This window comes from Mauremys mutica, chromosome 4, assembly GCF_020497125.1.
Source record: "Mauremys mutica isolate MM-2020 ecotype Southern chromosome 4, ASM2049712v1, whole genome shotgun sequence".
Classification (NCBI taxonomy): domain Eukaryota; kingdom Metazoa; phylum Chordata; order Testudines; family Geoemydidae; genus Mauremys; species Mauremys mutica.
Window position 1 is genome coordinate 39,212,987 of NC_059075.1, and position 25,001 is coordinate 39,237,987.

At 41.6% G+C, this 25,001-nt stretch overlaps 1 protein-coding gene across 50 annotated transcripts in view; it reads right to left on the reverse strand.

Moving 5' to 3' along the window:
- The window catches only part of NRXN3 (neurexin 3), a 1,517,918-nt gene that overhangs the window by 356,084 nt on the left and 1,136,833 nt on the right, over positions 1–25,001 (reverse strand). For all 50 annotated transcript variants that reach the window (XM_045016752.1, XM_045016791.1, XM_045016790.1 and 47 more), the window contains one exon: positions 5,869–6,050. In XM_045016752.1, the coding sequence (XP_044872687.1) occupies positions 5,869–6,050 (182 nt within the window). The remainder of the gene's footprint in view (positions 1–5,868; positions 6,051–25,001) is intronic.

Consider the following 25,001-nt stretch of genomic DNA (forward strand, 5'->3'; position numbering starts at 1 on the left):
CTCTTCAGACAAGTGACTAATGAGCTGTTAAAGCTCCTCAGCCTAGGAACCCAAACAGGCCTTTGTCACTCAGAACAAGCTATGATAGGGAAATTGTTTTTCAAACACTAATGCACTGAAAATAGAGGAAAACCAAATTCAATCCAATGGACGTACCTCAGCCCTATTCTCTCCCTCTCAGCCTCTATTTATCCAGGTCCCCTCCAAGCCAGAGAAGACTGCCTTTTTCTCACATTCCTCATGGTTAGGTCTTGAGATCCAAAATAATTCTATGTCAAACCCTGCAGCCTTCAGCTATGATCAGACAATGAGTGGTGCTGACGACCCTCAACTCCCATTGAATTGACATAATTCAGGAAGTGTTGCTTTTGAATTCACTGGGAGTTTTCCCTTAGTAAGGATTTGAGGATCGGGCCTAGAGTTTTCCTCCTCCAGACCTATTCCAGGTCTACCCAAGAATTCAGAGGTGGGCCAATCTAACTACCTCATAATCACACTCAAGATAAACCAGAGGTGAGCTGATGGTTTACAACAGACATCCAAATGAAAGACAACAGTATAAAACATCAGTGTACAGGGTAAGTGATGTATCTCTTGGTAGTCATCAGGAGGAGGAAATCTATCATAACCCACAGCTGTCCTGTTCCCCTCTATTCACTCTCTGTGAGCTATTTTGCATGGTGTAAATTAGGAAATGACAGCTGTGGCAGATTAAGGAGAATGAATATGTAGCAACATCTGACCATAACTCAAGCCTGCAGCCTTATAGAACTCTACCTGTTACAAGGGATTCCTCACAACTCTGAGAGCATCACCTGCACACCTATACCACACAAACCTTAGAGCAGAAAACACCTCCTTATAACACTTCATCTCCAGGAGGTGCAGGTAGTGTTGCGTATATAAACACCTCATACACCATATGGATCAGCATGATACATGGGCTGGTAGCTCATGTCTCACTGAAATCAGGCGGGAAAGAGTTACAGTGGTTATAAATTCTAGTCACAGGAAACAGATGCCTCGGCACACAAATCTCCACAGAGTCTGAAAGGCTCATAATGGAAAAAATTAATCCAAGCAGATTCACTGTAAATTATATACAGACCCAATTAATAGGATAACTTCCACACACACACCCCTCCAGTATATGGAAAGTAAAATGAGATAATAAATGCCCTGCAACTTCTCTCTGTTGCCTGCCATGGGTGAAAGAGCAAAAGACACCAGAAAGTGTCCACTAACATAAGTAAGTAGAAGTCATCTTGGCAATTTCTAAAATGGTACCTGTCATTTGTTATCCATAGCTCACAGTATGAAGGTCAAGTGTCATCTTACTCACCATCTTAGACACCACTGAGACTGAATATGGTCACTGCTAATCACCAGGAAATGGTTGCTGTCAACTTTTGTTACCACCAGCTGGAAAACCAAAACCCTCTGGTGGAGCAAGAGTAGCTAACTGACAACTTTTGAACACAAAATGGAGATGATCTATAGCAGCGTTTCTCAAAAGTGGCAGCATGGCTGCATGCAGCCACCAGGGGTTTTTCCTGCAACCAGGACAGGCTCTTGGGCAGAGATGGGGGAGGGAGCAAAGGAACGGTGCCTCCCTGCAGTGCCCAGGGGCTCCGGGGAAGGGCTTCGGCACCGCCTGCGCACTCACCCCGACTCCAGCCACGAGCTCCGGCTCTGGGCTTGAGCCCAACATGGCAGGGCTTCAGCAGGGCTGGCTTTACTGGGTACCATGGTCAAGAGGCTAGGAGCAGGGTGAGCCTGGGATGCGAGGCTGCAAAATGGAGCTCGAGGCAATGGAGTGGGGGGGAGCAGTGGGGTCCAGGGGGACAGTGGGGAGCCGTGGGGAGTGGTGGGGGGTTGGAGGAGGCAGCGGGGGCAAGAGGGATTTATGAGGGATTGGGGGAGGCAGGGGGGCCAGGGGTACCAAAATACAACTGTGCATTAATTGTATTATTTGAGTCTGGGGAAAAAAACCAAAAACCTACATTAATCAATTACAATGATTTGGACATGTATATCTGCACATTTATTTATTTTTCCTAAAGTTAATTACATATTTTAGGAAAATTTGTCAGAACGGTCACCAGCAAGAGTTGGTGGCTGCACTCTGAGGCCACCGAATTGTGTTGTGAGAACCCCGGATCTATAGCATCCAGACACAGGGAAATGAGGATGCAGGACCCTCTCCCAGTGACCATCCACAGCTTGGGAATTTTGAAGTATTTTGTTGCTGAAAACAGCCAAATCATTCATTATTAAAACTGTATAAAGTAAATATTATTATATCACTTACTGTCCCCTTGTTTGTTTGTTGTTCCTTCTTTCTCTTGCTTTTCTTCCTACTTTCCACTTTTCCTTCTAGAATTCTCTTCTCTAGTCATCTGGCCATTCTTCCCCTCTTTTTACCATCAGCTTAATCTCTCTATTCTAGTTCCCCATCTCCATCCTAATTTCTTCCCACTATTCTCTTTTTCTCCTCCATTTTTATCCCCATTTGATCCTCCCTGTGTCTTTCTCCCTAGCTCACATCTCTTGTGATCAAGAAGAGTATGTGTCCTACTTATCCTCCCAGTGGAGGTAATGGAGGACTTTTGGAAGGTGAATGGGTGTCACTGTGTCTTTGCAGGTGTTATCTATCAAATACAGGGGAGTTGATAGCACTGCAACAGTTTTCTGCAAGCTGGAAGAGATCTTTGTTCAATAAAAGCAACCAGAAATTCAGGGAGGTTGGAAACCATATGTGGTCCCATCTCATAAGTGTCTCTTGTTTCAAGTGGCAAACCTCATTTTAGATAGTAATTTACCTCCAACAGGACCCAAACCTGCTGTTAACTCATTATTATGATTGTCACTAATTTACATAAGAAATGCTGAATCATCAAACTGAGATAACACAAAATATTATGGATGCTCAAGGAACCAGGAACCATATCATTTCAAGTATCAGAGCAGTAGCCATGTTAGTCTGGATCTGTAAAAGCAGCAAAGAGTCCTGTGGCACCTTATAGACTAACAGACGTATTGGAGCATTAGCTTTCATGGGTGAATACCCACTTGGTCGGATGCAACCCACGAAAGCTCATGCTCCAATATGTCTGTTAGTCTACAAGGTGCCACAGGATTCTTTGCTGCATATCATTTCAATCTTTCTGCTCTATTTTTTTTGTGTCCATTGGTATGAGGTCTCCCTCTCAGACTGGGTTCCCCATTGGGGCCTAGGCAGGATCAGAGGTACATCTCAGGAGACAGAATACCTGCATGAGAATAACAGTGCTCTCTTGCCCTTCTTGAATGGCTTACACAAATACTTCTCCGTAATGACCAAAACACAACAGGGGATATTAAATCTGTACTAGCCCTGCATTTGCTGCTTGTGAGCATCCTAAGGCACACATGGGCCTAACTACACAGAAACAATGCCTGCAGCATTTTTATTGCTAACATCAATCACGGTTAATAACTTCAATTATACGAAGCCAAAGTGTCCAAAACTAGCCAAACGGTCCCAGTCCTCACAGAGAGCAGAGCGATCAAAACACATTTAGAGTATACAGGACAAGCTTTAAATATTACTAGCAAAAAAAGAAAAAAAAACAAATTAAAATATCTTGGAAGTAAACAAATTCTTTATTAATGGACTCTCGTCTCACAAAGATCTTTTCTGTTTTGCTTCCATAATCCCAGCAAAGTTCTGTCCTGGTATAAAATCGCACACGTAAAAGTTCAGTTAGATTGATTAATTACTTTTGACATAATTAAGAGGTGAACTATAAACACCAAAAGCAAGGTAGAAATCACAAGTGTGCTCATGATTTATCTAGAAACCCCATTATAGCCAGATTGATCACAAAGCATACCACATTGAGCACAGTTCTTTACCATCATTAGTGTCTACTGAAATGGAAGCAGACAGTTGCTCTGGGTTCCAAATGTAAGCTGCCAGCCTTTTGTTCCTTTGATCATGAGTGAACATCATAGTAATAAGTTGCAAGGATTTTGTTCTGTGTTTGCACAGCACCTAGCACAATGGGTTGCTGGTCCATGACCAGGTTTCCTAGGTGCTATGATAATCAAAAAATAATAATCTTTCTAGTATCAATAGACTGGAGAAGACAGTAAATGAACACATATAATCACTGTGGCATGAGATCACATGCTACATGATTTATCTAGTCATGGCTCGATTTTAGCCCTGGAAAAATATATCCCCCAAATCTTTACCAGACAAAAGAAAATACTTGTACGAGAATATGTTGGTGTTAATTAATATTACACTCATTCCCCTTATAAACACTTCAGCAATTTATGGGCAATATTAGATTCCACAATCTCGTTTGCTTTCTAAACAAATGATCGAAAAGTAAAGAGAAACCCAGAATTACCACTGAAAATCTCTCCTTTTACACTTGACCTATTATGTTCTCACTGTATGTCTGGCATTTTGTTTATATCCATTTCACAGACTCACTGTATTGTTAGGGTTAGGGGATCCATGTTTCACCTGATCAGTGGCTCACAATCACTTTTCCTAATAGCAGTATTGGTGGGTAGCACTTTAGGTTCCAACCCCAGCCTCAGGAAAACCCCGTAAAATACTGAGTGTCTCCTATAAGAAACTGAACATCCTCAACTCCCTTAATAGTCAATGGCAGTGTAAGATGCTCAACACTTTGTAATATTGGTCTTTTTATGCTGGGCTGTAGCAAACCTCCTGTTCAGCTATGTTCTCTCTAAAGTGCCATCAAGCTTGAACGGCTTCAAATCCCATTCTCAGTGTTACAAACAACCAAATCCCTCTTGTGAGCTAGAGCAGAAACTGCTGAACAGGAGGTGGTGGGTATAGACTGATACTTCCAACTTCTTAGGCTGCAAACCTATTACCTGAAAAATCTGGAAAGCTTGTATTTAGTCTACCCTCCTGCTTTTCTCACAGGACTCTATTTTCTCCCTCATCTACCATCATCTCAAAGTTTTCCAGTGATTTGCTTTTGATTCTAACATCTCTATCAGAAGTTGGGCCTTGTCCTTCCCAGTCACATTATTAAAATTTATTTCTGCGACTGAAATCAAATTTTTATTATCCCAAATTAAATCCATTGAGCCGATCCTCAGCAAGTGTGGAACAGCATTGCTCCATTGTTGTGGATGGAATTATGCTCATCGACGCCAGCTGAGAATCTAGCCTAGCATTTAAGTTTCTTTTGTTGCTACCCAGTGAGAACAATACATCTTCTTTCTAATGTATAAAAAGAAAAGGGGAACCACACTCTCCATCATTTCCAGGCTTTTGCATAGGGCAGGATGGGTTAACATTGCCATAAAATAGTCCTATTGTAAGTGTAAATCACACTCCCATTGAATTCCATTGGAGTTTTGTCACAAACTTCAGTGGGGTCAAGTGCATCACACTTAGCCAAATAAATCAGACCCCGAAGGAGTGCCTGGGGAGGTTAATTCAGTGTGTGCTGAAGACACGGAAAGTGAAGAATCTACATGACACATGCTGTTTTACATTATTAGTCTTTTGATTCATTATCGAAGTCCATTCCTTCTCATTTCCTTCTCATTCTATTTATTCTTCTCTGAACTCTCTCAATTTCCTATAGGATAGTACCCAAATCTATAAATAGGCCTCCCCAGATATAGTCTAACCAGCATTGTGTCAAGAGGAAGCATTACCTCCCTGATCCTATGAGCGATCCCTTTAATTATACATCTAATGATGACACCTTCCTTTTCCTAAGCAACACTCATCTTTAACTCTTCACGAACACACAAAACATATATCCACACTACTGATGCATGCATAAGTGAAACCCAGGTCTGGCATAGACATGGGCGTGTACTCACTATGTGAAGCTGCAGAAAGTCGCCAAGCCCAGGAGCACTGTCAATCCGAACCAGGATGCCATCCTTCACAGTCGTGCTGAAGCCTACAGCAAGACGATCTGTCCTCGTGCTGGGTCTGTCATTTGCTGGCCAGGTGTACAGGATGAGGCCTCCACTCTTCCCAAAGATATATGTGGCACCAGCTGCAAAATGAAAAACAAAGAGGGAGGTGTTAGTTCACTATGGTTTTTGCCACGTGTGGTAACACTGTAATGGCTGCAGAGAGAAATATATCCAAATACAAGCATTTCATTAGCGCAAGTGATAAAATCTAGGGCCTGTGAGGCTAGTGTCACCCTCAATTAAAGACATAGGAAAACTGAAATAATACAGAGTAGATGTTAAAGAGATATACTATATATTCCACTGGATACTAGCAGAAGACTGATAATGCACTGTCTCCAAAAGCCTTTATGCATTGTGACAAACAATGTAGTGAGCCTTCCTAAACACTGGAATTAATTCCACATCTGATCCAAGAAAGGCACAAGATGGGAAATTACACGCCTCTCCCACCATATATACAAGAACTCTTCCTCCCAAAGAATGGCATATTCTTTTCAGCAGAACAATGGCTCTGAATTGCTGGATGCCTTTCCTGATTGAAGGGGATGTGAAAGCAGAACGGCTTTCTAGGACACAAAATACACCCACCCTATCCTTCTCCCATTAATGTAGCACTATTATCTTTCAGTAAAAGAAGATGCAAAATAAAACAACAAGAACTTTAAAAAGTTTGCCATTCAGATAATTATGGCTTCTACACCGGCACTAATACTTTCAGAGATCCTTTTAAATGAACAGTTATGCTATTCACAACACTCTAGTGTATCCACACAGTATTAACAAGGGAACCACAAATAGATAAATGCTGCTTCCTTTTAGGAAGGAATAAATCACCGATGACAGATACTGTACACATCCTGCTAAAGTGTGCTCCAGGTAATAGTATCCAAATCAAGACAAGCAGCATTTGCAATAAAGACAGCTACAGAGTTTATCAAGAGCCTGTGATTTCATTATCGTTAACACAAGCCTGGGCAATGCCAAGTAATGCACTGCTTTTAAAAAACAGACACCACTTCAGAAACTTGGTATTCAACCTCACTTGGAGGTCCAGAGCTAATGTCCAGAGGAAGAGGTGTGCTATTAGGATCAATTTTACATACAAGGTCGGAGACCCAGACAGGCTAAGGACCAGATTCTCAGACTTGCCCAGTTTCAGGTTTTTAAAAGAGCTCAATGCACTGGTCCCCGAGCTCTTTAGAAAATATGGCCCTAAATGTCATAATGGGAGACGCTCGCTCAAACCCACACAGTGAATCTGTGGTAAGGTTGGGAACAACACATGCAGGAGGCCCAATTCCTCAACCACTGAGCTACACCCAACTCTATAATGCACTTTTCCTAAGGGTCACAATGAGTATGCAATACTAAATGCAGCCAACTGGATTTCACCAACAGCAGTAGGCAGGAGATATCAATGGGAAGCAGAGGGGGACTAGGTAGATATACTTCAGATCATTGTCTACCTAGGGGAGGCTACAAGGTCATTTAATTTTTTATCAGGAACACCCTCAATTAAACAATCTCAAAGTGCCTTAAGTACAGTTGGATATTGCTTGGGTTATTTGGTACCAAAACTGGGTCACATCTGAGTCTGGCTGCAAAACCACAACTCCATTAAGGCTCTTTGTTTTATGTAAGTAAGTAGAAATAAAAATGATAAATTTCACCCTTATGTAGGGCATTTTCTCTAGAGAACTCCATGTGCATGACAAAAGAAGTTTTATCCCCATTTCACAGATGGAGTAACCGAGGCACACAGAAGGAAAGTGACTTGCCCAAGACCAAGTCAGGGACAGAGTCAGAATCAGAACTCAAATCCCCTGACTCCTAGTCCTGTGCATACCTACTGGATCATACCCTCAGTAAATGTAAATAAACCTTTATGGCATTTCATTCATAACCCTGAGCTAAGACAGAGAGCACACTGACATAGCAGAGCTGTGAGCATGTATTAGTCCAATGTCAGAAATGGTGACTCTTCAGAGAGAGACCACGCACCCAATGTTTAGCCTCTAACTGAATCTCTACTTTCAGCTGTGGAGTGTAATGGTAGGTGCGTGACTACTGCCGAGTGCAAACTGTTTGTTTATCATCCATTCTTACAAGTACACTTACAGTGTTTTCATACTAATTAGAAGTGTTTGTGTAATGAATTATCCACAGCTTCTCTCCATGTACGGATAATTCACACAGCCCACTATAAGTGCATAAACTACAAATATCTTTTCTCATTAGTTTATTAGTTAGTTCTAAATGTTTTATATATATTATATTACACTGGCTCACAGAATAACACAAGGAAAATCAACATCTGAGCTTGAGTGTACTGAGTTTTTCTGATAACTTCTGGCTCTGTAGACCAAACCCTAATTTTCAAAAGTTGTTCCCACATGTGCTGGTGCGCTTGGCCTTCACTCCTAATGCTGCCCACTGGGGCATTCAGTTGCAAGGATCGGAGTGGAAGGAATTTCTTTGATATATCCAAAGGCAGATGAGATTTCCTCACTTTTCTGAGTTCCATTTGGCTGCAGGTAGAGCATGTCAGAGCTCCTGCAATTACAGCCTATTATAACTATATAGGCCTGTGATGGCACTCAACTGCCTAGCAAAGCTCATGCTCTCCTCGCAGATAGAGATTTGCTTCTAGGCCTGACTTCAAGAAGCTCAGTTTTATGCATCTGTGCACAGAAATCATTCAACTGTAACAATCAGAAGAGCAGGCGACCTAAACTGATCCTTATAACAGAAACCTACTCTACTGCAACTGTTCAGTACACAGTCCAGAATTTTCTTCAGAATGGTAGGCAGTCCAGTTTGCTGACTTCTGTGTAACTTTCCCTACCTCAAATATAATTTAAAAAAATAATTTATGCATGTGTATACTTTCACTTACATATTGAACATGTAAACATGATGCCGCAGTGATAATTATGACATGAAAAATCCTAAATAGTGTAGCGCTAATCATTTGCTACAAAATTTGAATAAAGTAATCAGAACAGAAATCATAAGATGCAAACATTAAAAAAGAAGATTAGATGGAGGAGGAAGAACACAAAGAGAAAAAAGAAATATACAGTTAATCACAATTAAAAATAATGCCTGACTCATTTATGTGTCTTTATATATTACACATACAAAATGTGTTACAAGGACGTTAAAGTTCCAAATCGAGCACTCAAAAGTTAGGAAATGCCAGAATTAAGGTTGCCTGGGTAACCTTAACTTGGCCCTCCTGTGCATATGCATTATGATCAGGTCTTCAATTACATGATCACATACTACTTTTTTCCACAGGACCCCTGCTTTCTGCACTGCACAGGATACATGGTGCACACTTAATGAGCAGCTATTCAATATTTTGTTTTATCCTCATTGTTCAATGTGTCCCCAAGCCTTATTTAGTGCACACTATTCAAACCCTGCTCTGAAGATAGAATTATTCATTTCCCTTTTGGCTTTTCCTGAGAGCTTCACAAACATTTATTAATTTACCATCTTAAAACGCCTGTGAGATGAGGCAGTGATAATATCCCTATTTTACAAATGTGGAGCTAAGTCACACAGACTAAGGTCAGAAGTTTCCACTAATTTTGGGTGCTCAATTTGAAACACCTATTTTCAGAGTATTTTGCATTATGGAACACTTTATATGATAAAAACACAGTTCCTGTTGACTTCAGCTGCAGTTGTGAGTGCTTAGCACCTAGTAAATAAGGAACACACGATTATTGACCATCTGTGTAAGTGACTTGCCTCGCATCACATGGGAACTTTGGAAAAAGCAGGGATAGAATCCACTGCTTCAGGGGAGTGTTCAACTGCCGTAACCAGGAAATCCTCATTTCTCTATTCTTTTAAACATAGTTTTTTTTAAAAAAAGAAAAAACAGAAATTCCATCATGTGGCATCATATTGATATCTACATGCTTCATTAGCAGAGATAAAACCTTTAGCTCCACTGCAGAGACCTCTGCCATTCGAAGTAACAGACTAACTAATAATAACAACAGAAGGATGTCATCCTCTATGAGGACCAGCACCAGAGGGGGATGAGACACATGCTTTGTTAGTGGGTTCCACAGTTATTTGCTGATAGCAAACGAATAGTGAGACTCAGGAATTCTGGGTTCTATTCTATGGTCCCAAAAAGCACGGGCTCTACGGAGCACAGACTCTTCTGCCTGTTCCCCACCAAGCTTGATTCATTCTGCACTGTCCTCCCGAAACTGTGCCTGTCCCAGCCTGTTTCTTCCCCACCCCCTTAGCTTCTTGCTTACATGGTTCAAGTCCCTACCTCCAACTGTTTGTCCCCAGTTCCTTGGCAGTCCCAGTTCCTCACTCCCAACTCCTTATCCAATCTGTCTCTCCCCTCCCACCATCCTCATTGGTCCCCAGTCCTAGTCTCCCTCCCTGGACTCCTCATCTAATCTCAGTCTTGGATAATGGAGTGGCACGTATGCTTATAAAATTTGCGAATGACACTGATCTTGGAGAGGTTGCAAGTACTTCAGAAGACAGGATTAGAATTCAAAATGACATTGACAAATTGATCTAAAATCCACAAGATAAAAGTTATATAAAGACAAGTGCAAAATACTACACTAGGAAGGAAAAAATCAAACACACAACTACAAAATGGTGAATAACTGGTTAGGTAGTAGTGCTACTGAAAAGGATCTGGGGGTCATAGTGGATCACAAATTGAATATGAGCCAACAATGTGATGCAGTTGCAGAAAAGGCTAATATCATTTTGGGGTGAAATGACAGGAGCATTGCATGTAAAACACAGGAGGTAATTTTCCCCCTCTACATGACACTGGTGAAGCCTGGAGTATTGTGTCCAGTTCTGGGTGCCACACTTTAATGAAGATGTGGGCAAACTGGAGAGAGTCCACAAGAGCGCAACAAAAATGATGAAAGGTTTAGAAAACCAGACCTCTGAGGAAAGGTTAAAAGAACTGGATACGTTTAGTCTTGAGAAAATAAGACTGGGGAGGTAGGGTGGGGACTTGCTAACAGTCTTCAAAAATATTATGGGCTGTTATAAAGAGTATTATGATCAATTATTCTCCATGTCCACTTAAGGTAGAGCAAAAAGTAGTGGGCTTAATCTGCAACAAGTGAGGTTTAGGTTAGATATTAGGAAAACATTTCTAACTATAAGGTTAGTTAAGCACTGGAATAGGTTACCAAAGGAGAGTGTAAAATCCCTGTCCTTGGAGGATCTTAAGACCAGGTTAGATAAAACACCTAGCATGGGTGGCCTAGGTGCAGGAGGCTGGAGTAGGTGACCTCTAGAGCAGTGGTCTCCAAAGTTTTTTTCTTTGGCAAAAATGATAGAGCTGGCACGGCAGAGGGTGCATGCTCAAAAATTTTTTACTGATAGGGGTGTGCAATCAAAAAAGTTTGGAGACCACTGCTCTAGAGGGCTCTTCCAGCCCTATGATTCTATGATTAAAATGCAGTATAGCAACACAAATCCACTTCCTTTGAGGCCTATTTATTCACATCTACTACCCCATTAACTACCCATTTCACTCTACCTCAATAGCACCTCTTATCTCATTTGGTTTCACTGTAGCCTTCAATCCTCTACACCTAACAAATATTTTAATGCTGTGAAAATTACTAAAAGTAGTATGCGGAGGTATGTGTTATGCCAGTGGTTCTCAAACTGTGGGTCAGGACTCAAAGTGGGTCACGATCCCATTTTAATGGGGTCACCAGGGCTGGAGTTAGACTTGCTGGGGCCTGGAGACAAAGACTGAGCCCCACTGCCTGGGGCCGAATCACAGGGGCGTCAGCCCTAGGTGGCAGGGCTCAGGCTTCGGCTTCAGCCCTGGGCGACCGGGCTCAGGTTACATCCCCCCTGGGGCTGAAGCCCTTGAGGTTCATCTTTTGCCCCCCAGGCAGGCTCAGTCTTCGGTCTTCGCTCCTGGGGTCTTGTAGTAATTTTTGTTGTCAGAAGGGGGTCGTGGTGCAATGAAGTTTGAGAACCCCTGTGTTACGCTACTAGTGGAGGTACAATATGCTGCAAATATTCACTGGTATGTAGGTCTTGTTAAGGTTTCTGCATTATATTGGACCTGAAAAAGATTTTTAGCAGGATAATTACAAGGGACCTGGGCTATAAACTCTTAACAATAAACTCAGATAATACTTGTGGCATTTAAATTAATACAGCACGATCTCTGTCCGTGGTCCTGAACCCCTTAGTGATCATGCTTAAAGCTCCTATTCATTCTGGTAATCCAGCATAGACTGTGAAGAATATAAATCTAATGATAATAAATTTCTACCTGAAATAACATGCAAGATATATGGCATGCTCCTTCCCCTCAATTAATTATCATGCCTTTGTTCTCTTGCATGAAATCTTAGGTAAATATAGATGATACTGTGTTCTTTTAAAAAAATGCTTAATAAGGAGAAAACCTGATGTCCACAAAGGCCTGCTATTTTTTAAATCAAAGAGCCTTGAAAGTTCCCAGGCAGCATAACTTTATTATACTTTTGCATAGCTAGATTTTTATTTCATAGATACATACAGTCCCATTATGCACCTTCTGCTGAGCCCAGTAGTTCTGATAAGTCGCTTCACAGTGTGCTTAGTATGCTGGTGGTGAGATACTATTATGTTTATTAATAAAAGTAACCATGTAAATTTTCTGCTTGCTAGCAAGAAGCTATCAGTTCAACTAACGGAAAATTTGCTTTGATGGCATTTTGGTCATTTTACTTGGTGAGATTTGCAAGTTACCAAGAAGCTAAAATTATTTAGCTTATTCCCTGTAACAAGACTATTGTAAGGATGGAATCACTAATACATCACAAACAATTAAGTGAATTTAGCTGGGTGAAGCAGGACCCAATTCAAATAATGCAGATGACCTTGGCAACAATTGTACCAAGTAGCCTTGTAAAGTGGCAATTAAATAACACAGACCTAAGAGCTTACCCGGGTGGTTAGTGCTTTCAGAAAATCTTATTAAAATAAGATTAAAGGTCTGACAACTCACAAAGGCAGGGAAGTGCAGATATAAGGCTGCCACTTATCTCACTGTACCCATGTTCTGCATACAATCTTCTATCACTAGTAAGGGTGCTAACGAGAGAGTGTAAATTGGAGTAATTGGTAAAATTGAGCAAAGAAAAGCATAGGCTGAATATCAAGAGAAACTGATCAAGAGACAAGATTTGTCTCCAATGGGAAGTACAGGAAATGTCACTGCTTTCCAGAGTCATTTAAAAACAGGTTACTGAGAATGTACTACAGAGAACATTTCTGCCTCGGCCAATGGGGATGGACAAGATAAACAGACAGAGCTGTTCTAGCCCCAATTTCAATTGGCCAAATATTAGTCCTCACTCAGGTAAAGCTCCCATTGAAAGGAATAAATTAAACTGCGTGAGGACTGTCTTTTCTGAACAATTCTCAGTGTTTCAGAACAAAGGGTGATGCTCTATAGCACATGCAGTTCAACCACTTAATTTTGTCTCAGTTCTGCCACTGAGGAGTGGCAGAGCTGCTCCTCTTTTGCAGTTCATGGCATGGCTTTGAGCAAAACCGTACGTATTTGGTCACTGTAAATTGCCAAAGGATATTCAGAGCAATAATAACTAAGGACCTGATTTTTAAAGGGGCCTACATCCAGTCAGGTTTGCTCAATGACTACATGGCCAATAATTGCTGTTACGAAAAGGGAGTCAGCTTGTAAGCATCAATTTTCAGGGCAAGTTTAAGAAAAAAAAATATTAACAGAATTGTAATAAAATCTTGAATGAAATACACATGACAAAGAGAAACACCTGGACTTTTTCAAAACAACTCCACCCCTTACCACTCTCTAGAAGTGTATCATGTGGCAACACACTCAATCACTGGAATATCAAGTTAATAGCTGTCATGACCCATGGTTTCCTACACCCTGGGCTCAGGTAACTGCTTTCTCTACCAAGCTTTGCACTATTACAAAGACATTGCCCCAGGAGCAGGGGGCTCATTGATAAATATGGTAGGTACCACATTGACGTTGTGAAGGCCAAAAATATAGTGGGATTAAAAAAAGAACTAGATACATTCCTGGAGGATAGGTCCATCAATGGCTATTAGCCATGATGAGCAGGGATGCAACCCCATGCTCTGGGTGTCCCCAGGATCTGATTACCAGCAGGCGGGAGTGGACAACAGGGGATAGATCACTCAATGATTGCCTGTTCTGTTCATTCCCTCTGAAGCACCTGGCATTGGCCACTGTCTCAAGAGAGGACACTGGGCTAGATGGACCATTGCTCTCACCCAGAATGGCCATTCTTATGTTCTTACTCTTCAAAGGTCACTGCAGGCAATCCCCATCACTACAGCACAAATCCAGAGCTAATGAACTCTTACTTTGTTAATTACAAGTAAACCAATGAATGAACTAATTGAGAGTCCCTTACTGGAACCATCATTGAGATCCTGAAACAATCCAGCCCCTGCCAGCAAGCTTCAACCATCCCTTCCAATGCCCCTTGCCCAACAGCTGGAATTTGAAAAAAATTACATTCCATGGTAGCTCCTAGCAACTAACCAGGCCTTTACAGAGTCCTTAGCTGTTACATCACTGTCTCATGTCCAACCACAGGTTGTACTTCCCTTGCAACCCCATACATTAAACAATGTTAACAGAACACACTACTTAACATTCTCCACAGTAGCATTACATTACTGGAACAAATGTTCATTAGCTGAGTATAACTGAAGACCATGACATTGTATCTAGCAGCTTCTGAATGATGCTTTCCCAAGTTAATCCTTCTGGAAGAAGGTGCCATACATGCTGTCTTAGCAAGAGATGTGCTCCCAACCAATCTTCCCTAAGTAGAAGTTAAAAGAGCTAGTTAAGGACAGCTTGTCTTGGAGGAGACATGACAAAACTATATGAAGGGCATTAACACCAAAGATAGAAAGGAATCATTTAGGAGGTACATGGTATATAAGTAGGAGAACAGCATGAAATTAGGAAAAGAAAAATTCTGGTTGGAAATCAGGAGAAACTCCTTGTTAGAGTGATGAATTAGGCTGTGGAATAGTCTGCAAATGGATGTAGTGGAATCCCTGTCATTTGGGCCTGATTAAAGTAGATTGACCAAAACACTAGAAAATCTGATGGGGAACATAGTCTCACAGATCTTTTCCATTTCTAGATTCTGCTGTCTGATTTTATAATTCCTACTGTCCATGTTGAACCTGTCATGGTGGTATCACATACAGGTTCTTTGTCTAACTAACATATCAGCTATGTGATGGCATCTCCAATTTTGAAATAACTATTTAATAGAGCAATCTCCAGTGGGAGCTATGTATCAAACAAATAATGTGTGGCTTAAAGTGTGTCTGTAATGAACATTCATTTCATTATGGAGAGAGTCACTGTCAAGTGAATCTCAGTTTTACAAACCATTGTAATATACATAATAGAAAGCGATAGCAGGTTACTGTCATTATAAATAAAAAAACCAGGGAAAATAACATAAAACACAACCAAAGAGAAGGGAGGGCTATGATTCAAATTACAAATCTGGTGGGTGGTTTAATGTTCAAGAAAAGGAGAAATTAATAGCAACCAGGACAGGGTTAGTGCAGATGGGCACTGTGCCTGCTTCAGCCAAACCCACCACTTCATGTCTCCCAATGCACTGTGGTCTTTACTTTGGCCACTCCTGCTTGCCCAGTTACAAACTTCTTTTTAATCCACCTCAGTCTTTAACTGCAACATCCCTGTTATCCCAGTCTTTATCCTTTTCTCTCTTCTTCTTGTAGAGGCTGCTGATCTTATCATGCCAAACCAGAAGGTCATTTTGTGATGTGTACAAACGGAGACTAAGAAAAGGGTGGGAGAGACCATCAAAATCATTCTAACTTGGGACCTAAATATGATTTGAACCCAGGACTCCAGTAGAGAAAGAAACAATGGCCTAACTTACTACACCACCAACAACTAAACCTATAACCCACCTTTAACCATATTATGCCCAATGCATATTGGCACCTGTGGTATGCAGGATCACTCACTGTCTGGTGAAAGTAGGTTGACCAAGGATGGTAATTTTACCCTTATGAAGAATTAATTTGCTGAGGGCTAATCCAACCTTTTCACCTTCACATTATTCCTTATATTTTAAGTTGACCATATGCTTTACAGAGCTGGGAGTTGAAACTGGAGACCAGTATTCAGGTTCTGTGCCTGGCTCTCCCACTGACTCACTGTCTGACACAAAGCCCAACACTTAATCTCTCTGTACCTTTCACCCCTATCTAAAATGAATCTATTAATACTTACCTGCCTCAGAGGGGTTAGAGAAAGGGGTTGAAAATGGCTATAGATGTATCATCAATTGTCTGGTTCATTTGACCCATTCTATCACAGGATTCTTCCAAGGAGAAAATGAAGAAAGGCATTGTACCATATGTAAGATGATTGATAGAGTGTCTTTTTCCTCTTATTTATCAGGAGCTTTAAATTGTCTGAGATGGAAGAAATGTAAAGCCCTAAGAAAATACAAAGCTTCCAGGGCAAAAGTGTAATCCTTGGAAAGCAATGCTTCCCTGCTTAAAAGAGTTCTCATGGACCAGCTGCTTCTCCTTCAAGAAGCCTGCTCTTCCCCAGACAAAACCCTCTGAGACCCAATGCGAACACACCATATCCTCATCTCCTTCTATTTAAAAGGCAGACATTGTTTGACATTAATTAAACTGAAATCCTTGCTCATCTTTAACATTCAAGGGAGCTAGGACTTCTTCTACGGCAAAAAAGGAAAAACACCACAACAACGCAAGCCTGACACAAAATGGAAGCAGCAACTCTGATCGTGCTTGCCTTCCTTGTTTGCCTTTTTAAAATGACAGCAAATTAATATGAGTCACTTTCTTTCTGGTATGCGCGGCATTAGCCAACAATCGGATCAGACAATATGTTGCTTCTTATTAGTTACACCATATTAAAAGAGAGATTGGAAGAAGTAGGGGGGAGAGAAGAAGGGAGTGCTCCTGGAATTGCTACACAGTCCAAAATAATTTACACTCAAACTATGAATGACTCCAATTCCTAGGCACTGGGAAGTCTGACTTATATTCTCCCCAAGGAAAATTTGTTGCTGGGTACCTTGGGAGTACCCATCACCAGCACAGAAGAACCCTCGAGGTTAGCAGCTGCTTAAGTGGACCAAACATGACCATGGGTTTAACAGCCTCAGGGTGATAAATGTCCACTACAGCTCTCTTCCCTCTGCAACAAAGAAATATGGCAGGATGGAAGAATCTGAACAGGGATCAGCTGGCTGAGGCACGGCTTCCATGTAAACACAGTGGCTCTGGAAATATAGGGTCAAGTTTTGCTCTTGCTGACACAGGTGCAAAGACACTGAAGGCAGTGGGTCTGATTCTCCACTGCCAAAGGTTGGTCCTGGGCCAAAGGCTATCCACTGATTTATACTAAGGGGCATGTGCCCCCCATAATTTTTAATACAAAGCTCCACTTTGATCAATGGAAGGTATTTTGGTTTGAACTGGAGCAGTGCACACTGCAGCTGTAGTCTCTGCGGGATCACATCTCTGTGTTAATGGGAAGGCTGGGTGCAGTCTGGACCATTTTGTGCTAACTAGATGCAGCCCAGAGTTTTCCAGCAAACAGCCATTGTATCCCTTAGCAGGACAAAATTTGGGAGCCCTTTGCATAGTCAAAACGAGTAGTGTGGTGCAGGGGATAAAACCACACATTCCCAGAGGGAGAATGAGCTCGGTGATGATTCCCTGGTTGAATTTGATGGAGATAAATGAAAACTTTTTTAAACTGCATCCCACTGCCAAACAAGAGCTGAAATCTGAATAGGATTTTTTTTGGGGGTGGGGGTGCTTGATAAAGAGCACCCCAAGAGAATGTCCTTAGAGAAGCCCAGGAGATGGAATGCCAAAGGAGCAGAGCTCTGAGACTAGTGTTATCAGTCAACATCATGAGTGGATTCACAGCTCTGCCCATCTCTCTTGGAGGGACATTCACTCTCTCTGTGTACAGAAAGTTTATGGGATTTGAATGTTATTAGAACAACCTAGAAACAGGACAGGATGGATGGAGGCCAGACTGTGGTCACCGATTTCGGTCCATTTAACTCTTTCCCAAACAGTTGTTCTCTCTAATGTATATTTCCCCACTCTGGGACCAATCCTGTAGATGCGCCACACCATCAGTTTAGGTAGGAGCCAGGAAGCACAGCGTCCCATAGCCCCAGACCTTTATATTTATCTATTTTTGTTGTTGTTGGAATATATTCAAGCCACATTCCCTAGTGCTGCCTTTGGGAGCACTTTAGTTTCTCCATATTAATTGCCCTCTGCATAACAATGTTTCCCTGAAGTCCCTTAGTGCTTAATCCTTTCCTTAGCTCAATCTATGGCCTTTGTGCTTTTCACCCATCGTTCTGTGGCCTCTCCTCTCTTTATATACCTCACCGAATTTGATACAGCTCACTCATACTCTCCTTAATCACAGACACTGGAAACAGAAAAGACCTACTGTACTGGGGCATCTGCCGCTCCCCAGGCAAGAGTTGTTACTCTCAGGGATCCTGCTCAAATTTTTCAGACTTGGGTGCCTGAAGCCAGGTACTTAAATCCATATTTAAGCAGTCAAATTAGTAGTCCGATTTGCAGAACAACTGAATGTCCACTGGATTCCACAGATATTATGGATACTTTGCACCTCTGAAAATCAGGCCACTTTTTTAGTTGCCTAAATATAGATGTTATGCTTTAGGCATCCAAGTTTCAAATTTTTGACCCAAATCCTGCAATCTTTATCCAGGCAAATCAATGGGAATTTTGCCCAAATAAAGGTGGTGTAAAAACTACAGTCTCAGAATTTGCCCTCCTTTTTCTAAGCAACACAAATAGAATTTTCCTAAAATCTTTTCCTAGTTTCTAACCTGCTGGTTTTTGTGCTAGGTGTTAAGGGTGCAGAGATGACATTCTGCAGTTACCTGACACACATCATGATCAAAGCTTGCCAGTTCACCCAGGATGGTTGACTTATACACCAGATCACTTTTGAATGATTGTTTTATTCTAATATTTCCCAGAACCTAAGCTTTAAATTCTCAAAATAAACTGGAGGGCTGGCTGAGTTTGTATTAATACATTAGCTCCAGCCCAGTATACCTTCTGATGCATTCAACCATCTGACAAGACCTCCGTATACAAAGTCATTTCTACTGTTTCAGGGGTTTTGCTTTGTTTTTTAAAGATGTCATACTTGTCCACTTACCAAGAAATGGACATGGAATGTCCTTTATTCAGTCACTTATCCTATCTTTCCTTATCGCCATATCTCAGGTTTCTGCTTGTATTTTATCATATAGGTAACAACATATATTGGCAGCTATAAGGATCTCAGCAGTGCTGTCCTATTATCTGAAGTCCTGGCATGGATGTTTGGGGCTATAACTGTGAGATCACATACACATAATTCTCTAGGATTCCACCCCACCTCCATTGTTCCTATCTCCTCTGACTTTGTCTGGCGTTGTGCAGATTGAGAAATTTAGAGCACAGATTTGCTTTTTTAATCTTCCTAGGGCTTGCAGCATGCAGGATTCACACTTGCAGCAGAATACAAAGTTCCAAGGCAAGCGTTTCATTTAGATACCTTCACTTCAAGACAGAAAGCTGATAAATGGCAATCAGGAATGTCCTTTGAAGGAGCAAATTAAAATTGAAATCCTAGACTTATCTGCTGAACAAGGGGTGGAAGCATAGATGCTCCAATATGACCTCCTATGACAGGTGATGCTCTCAGGCTTTATCTCAAAGAAACATCCACTAGTTATGCTACTGTTTGTAGCCCACCAATTTGGCCAGTCTTCTATAGGTCATTAAAATGCAGAGAAAGGGCCAAAGCAAACCCCTAATTCCAAACATTCTGGGGTTTGGGGGGAGCTCAGATCTAAATCTGGATCTGAACTCTATGAATCAGGCCCCTTCTCTACGGAAAAGTCTGAACAACTTGGAAAGGTCCTCTCTGAAGAAGCTTTTGTTGGAGGGTACTTTTTAAAAAAAATCACCCTCATACTCTGGTTTCTCTTAAGAACACTGTGTCCTAGGGACCACAGCACTGGACTGGAATTCAGGAGACCTGGTTCTAGTCCCAGCTCTGCCATTGGCTGAGTGTCATGGGGCAAATCACTTCATGTCTCCATGGCTCAGTCTTCCCTTCTCTACAATGGGTATAATGAAACCAAACTCCTGCATAAAGCATTTTGTGGTCTACTAATTAGAAGTGCTATATATAGGAGCTAGGTATTATTATACACCCAGGAACTGTGTAATGTTTCATGGTTCCACACACCAATTACCATCAGCAATGCTGGAATTTTAAGCCTCTCACTTCCAAAGCGTAGACTTATCCTACCTGCTAAACTAACAGATTATCTCAACTACCTGAGGTAACCTTATATCCAAGCATATCCATCATTGTTCACCCAAAGGCATTGTGCTACCACTGAACTAACCACACATGGCACTCCTCACTGGACTCAAATTACAATGACTGCACGTTCACAAACATGCAAACAAAGGGATAGTTGTGAATATCAACTGGTGGTGAGATACAACACATGGGTCAGGAATATTAACCATCCACATGATTAATAAATACCAAATAACATTGGAACTTTTTATAATAATTATATGTTACATTTAATTAATACAATCTAACCTTTATAATAGTTTTATACTAATTAATGCAGCTAATCTTTTCAGCAGTAGCTCTCAGTATGCTTTTACAGAGTTGGGCAAGCAATACTGTACCCAAAGTCCAGGCGGTTAAGTGACTTCCACAACTCCGCACACTAAATAAGTGCAGAACAAAAAACAGGTCTCTAAACTCCCAGCCCTCTGCTGATTCCCAGTCTCTTGACTAGACCATAATTGCCCAGTAAATTACGTCAAGGAACCTCCAGCTTCTCTGCCTAGTTGAGCACCACATTGCACTGCATTTGTAATGGATATGCCAACAATAAAAGGAAATTCATTTTTGAGACATTTCATTATGGAGCCTCTCTATATCGCTCTGGTGTGACCCATTCTGGAATACTGCATTCACGCCAGAGTTTCAGTTGCAACTCCCATCCTGACTTGCTATGTGACCTTGGCCAAATCACTTAATCAATCTGTACTTCAGTTTCCCCATGTGTAAAACAGGGATGATAATACCTCCCTCCTTCCCCCAAAAGAGTGTTGTGAGGGCTAATTATGTGATGTTCCTAAAGCACTTTGCAAGTGATCTATAATTGCTCAGCACTATAACCCTCCCTAACTTCCCCTCTTGCAACCAGCTTTCATTTCCACCACCATGAAAGGAAATTAGCCTGTAAGAGGTGGATCTGTGGGAGTGTTACACATGCAATCTGTTAAAAAGTACTGTGCCGAAGTAAAAGACAAGTGTAATGGCTGTTTAATCATCCTCACTATGAAGTGCCAATTCTTTAGTCTCTTATGACATTCATGAATGATGCAGAGGGCTGTCATGATGAATGCAAAGCAATTCTGAGTGACAGATACTTTCAGAGAATTTATGTCCCCTACCCCCCAGGACAAAAGGGCTCCTGAGCTAAGTTATTTGTGCTGAGAGAGAATTTACACTCTAGCCAGCAACTTCTTTTACCCTACTCAATAAAGCGCTTATTTTGATATACTGACTGTGATCCTTCAAGAACAACTGCATGCCAAGAGAGTCAGCAATGGAGAGAAAGTGCAAAAGTTTACGTATGACTAGCTTGCCTTGAGCCCTAAGACTTTCCATGGGGCCAGATTCTGTAGCCTTTACTCACACTGAGTAGTACCGTACTCATGTCATTTATCCTATTGGAAAGACTAGGACTGCTTGGGTAACTCTGAATCAAAATACTTCTCTTCCCTTTCATTTTAATCTTTATTATTTAAACAGCAGACAATGTTTGTGACTGCAGCATGGAAGGCTGCACTGAGGATTGCAGATACAAGGGCCTTGGATGTCTCTCCAGAGAGTGCTAGTGGCTTATCTTTTACAATACCCATCACTTCTCAACCCAGAGCAGGTTTTATATTTAATATTATTGTACATTTATGGACTACTTAATCCCAAATGGCTTTACATATTTAATCCCAAAGTGGATACAAACTATATGTGCAGGAATTACTTCATCCACCACCGAGTTAAAATACAGTAGCTGTTTAACGGTGCACAACAACACTGTAGTGCTCAGACACTCTGTAATATGTGCCACATAAATAACTACAGTAGACGGTAAGATAGAATTCTTTAGGGCAGGAAATGAAGTATACTGTATCCAGTGGAAACTGCAAAGAGGATTTAGAGAGGCAGAATATAATTACTGAAGCTGCATGAACAGCTAACAAATAATTTACAACCCCAAATTAACCCCTTTCTAACATCTAATCATGGATCATGCTTTCCTCAGATCTAGTCTCCACTCATATGTATTCCATGCATTGTGGTTTTTCCAATGTCTTTGTGCACTGATCCTTAATCTGTGTGAGGATCGATACCCCGTATTTGAAATTCAAGCTGGGTTGTTTTGTTGTGATTGGTCAGGTAAGTCATATAGCATTGTTCCTGTTCACCAATTGGATGTGTGCAAAAGCACATCCAGTGTAAATACCTGTGTGCCCAAACTGACATACAATTTTGGAATTCACTGTTGGTCATACTTGATTCCTTGAATAGCTCAGTGGTTTGCGCATTAGCCTGCTAAACCCAGGGTTGTGAGTTCAATCCTTGAAGGGGCCATTTAGGGATTTAGGATTGGTCCTGCTTTGAGCAGGGGGTTGGACTAGATGATCTCCTGAGGTCCCTTCCAACCCTAATAATAATCCATGACAAAGGGAAACAAAAAAGATGTGAGCCTGGCCAAAGCAAGCTCAATTAAAAATGGGAGCAAGTATTTTTTGAACTAATATTTTTGGCAGTATTCATCTAGTCTAGTAACTACCCAAACTGGAATTTGCACAGGACACTATTGTTAACACAAAATGCCATAGGCTCTTCAACAGCCACAAAGAGGCAGAACCTAGATTCCGTGCACCTTCTGGCAGAACGGCACCACCTATTGAATCAAGAGCATCCACTTCTACACTACCCCAGTTGGCCTGAGTCAATTCCCATCCAAATATTCACCAGGTCCAGTCCTAATTAGCTTACAAGACATGACCAAATCACAGCACAAGTTAATACGATCTCCTCTCATTCCTTTGTTGCTGGCACAGGGCCATCATAAGCAACAGAAGAGTGGGGAGAAATCATGTGAGAAGAGCCTGGTTCTGGAACAATCAAGCTCACTTAAGACCATGTATCTTTGGAGCAGATTCACCATTATCTTACATTCCTGCAGCTGTTAACTTCTTCTACCACAACCCTCAATTTTACCACTCTTACAAGCTCCTTTAAACCTTCCTACTGCTTAACAGTGCACTCACTGTGTGTGCTTCCTGGAGGTGCCAGAATGTCACCAAGTGTGTGGTTCATCCATCAGGTGCCAAAGGGTAACACTCCATGCAGAGAACAATTCTGCCGTCTCTCTCAAACATCAACCTTTCAAGTAAACCTGAGATGTCTTTTCATATAATTTCTCTCTCCCTGTGCCATAAATGCAATATAGTGAGTCACCTCTCTCGTTCTTTCATGCCATGCGTATGCTGCAGTAATACAGAGGATTTGTTGTTCATCCCTTCATTTCTAGATCTGTAGTACCTCTTAATCCCCTGAGAGAATGGTCCCCCGCCCTCTTGTCCTACAGCTTGGTGGGTGAAAGATTTCATGACAATTGCACAGGCTCCATCCCCATCGATTTTCATCTTACCCAGCCTCACCAGTACAGACAAAAGTATTTTCACCAAGGACAAGGGAACAGCATCAGGTGGTGGAAGCAGCATGTGGTGGAGGTAGGATGGGGGGTAATTATCCCATCTCGCGTACAGTAAGCTTGCCATGCTTCAAGCTTTATCTAATTTAAGGGCTCCCCTGAAGGGCTGGAGCACAGTATGAGCAAGCCACAGTACTAACGCCTTTCCTATATAGTGTTCTCATTGACTGCCCATAAGAAAAATGTAATCCCTCTGTACTCATGGCAAATTACTGCAAACTTTTCCGATGAGCGGAGGGCCCAGAAGCAAAGTCCGTCAGCAGAAGACACCAGAGTTGTACTGGACGTTGGTGGAGGGAGGGAGAAGGAATCTGCAAGTCCAGGGCTTAAAATGTTTTAGATCAGTTTTGTTTGGGCCTAACTCTGACTTAGAAATAATAAGAGCAAAGTTTGGCCCATGAAAACAACTGACCTCTGCATGTCTGCATTTTGTACAGAGGTTGGGTCAGCTGCCGTGAACATGCAGCACATTCAGTGTATACTGCTCACTGTGGGAAATCTTAACTCCTCCTGCCAGGTGAAAAGAGAGGCATTCAGCCTCAGACATCTAGAAACACAGAACATGCCATTAGTAATATTTTTGATCTTTTCCATCAACCTTCCATCTGAGCATCTCAAAGCACCTCACTATCATTTCTGAAATCTGACAGCAAAAAGACATACCAGCCTTTCTACTGTCCCGACAGGTGTTTCTTACCCAGAAAAGTGCATTCCATTGGCTAACACTGAGTTCCTGCTTTTAAAAAAACAAAACAAAGCCATTACAACCCTACCATGCTACAGGATAGGAGAGAATTTTCAGGCTCTGAGTCTGTATGTAAGTGTTACTAGACCTGTCTATGGTTTCATAAAATAAGGCTCAGAGAGGTGACCCCGAGGTCACACAATGGGTCAGTTAGTAGCAGAAAAAGGAGTAGAATATGCATCCCAGCTTTACTCACTACACAACAATGCCTCTCACTCTGAAGAGAGTATAGAAAGCACCAGACTCCAACCCCTTCCCCAATAACATTCTCTCCTGGTTTAGCTGCATGATGTATTCCTATTTGATCACTGGCTATAGCC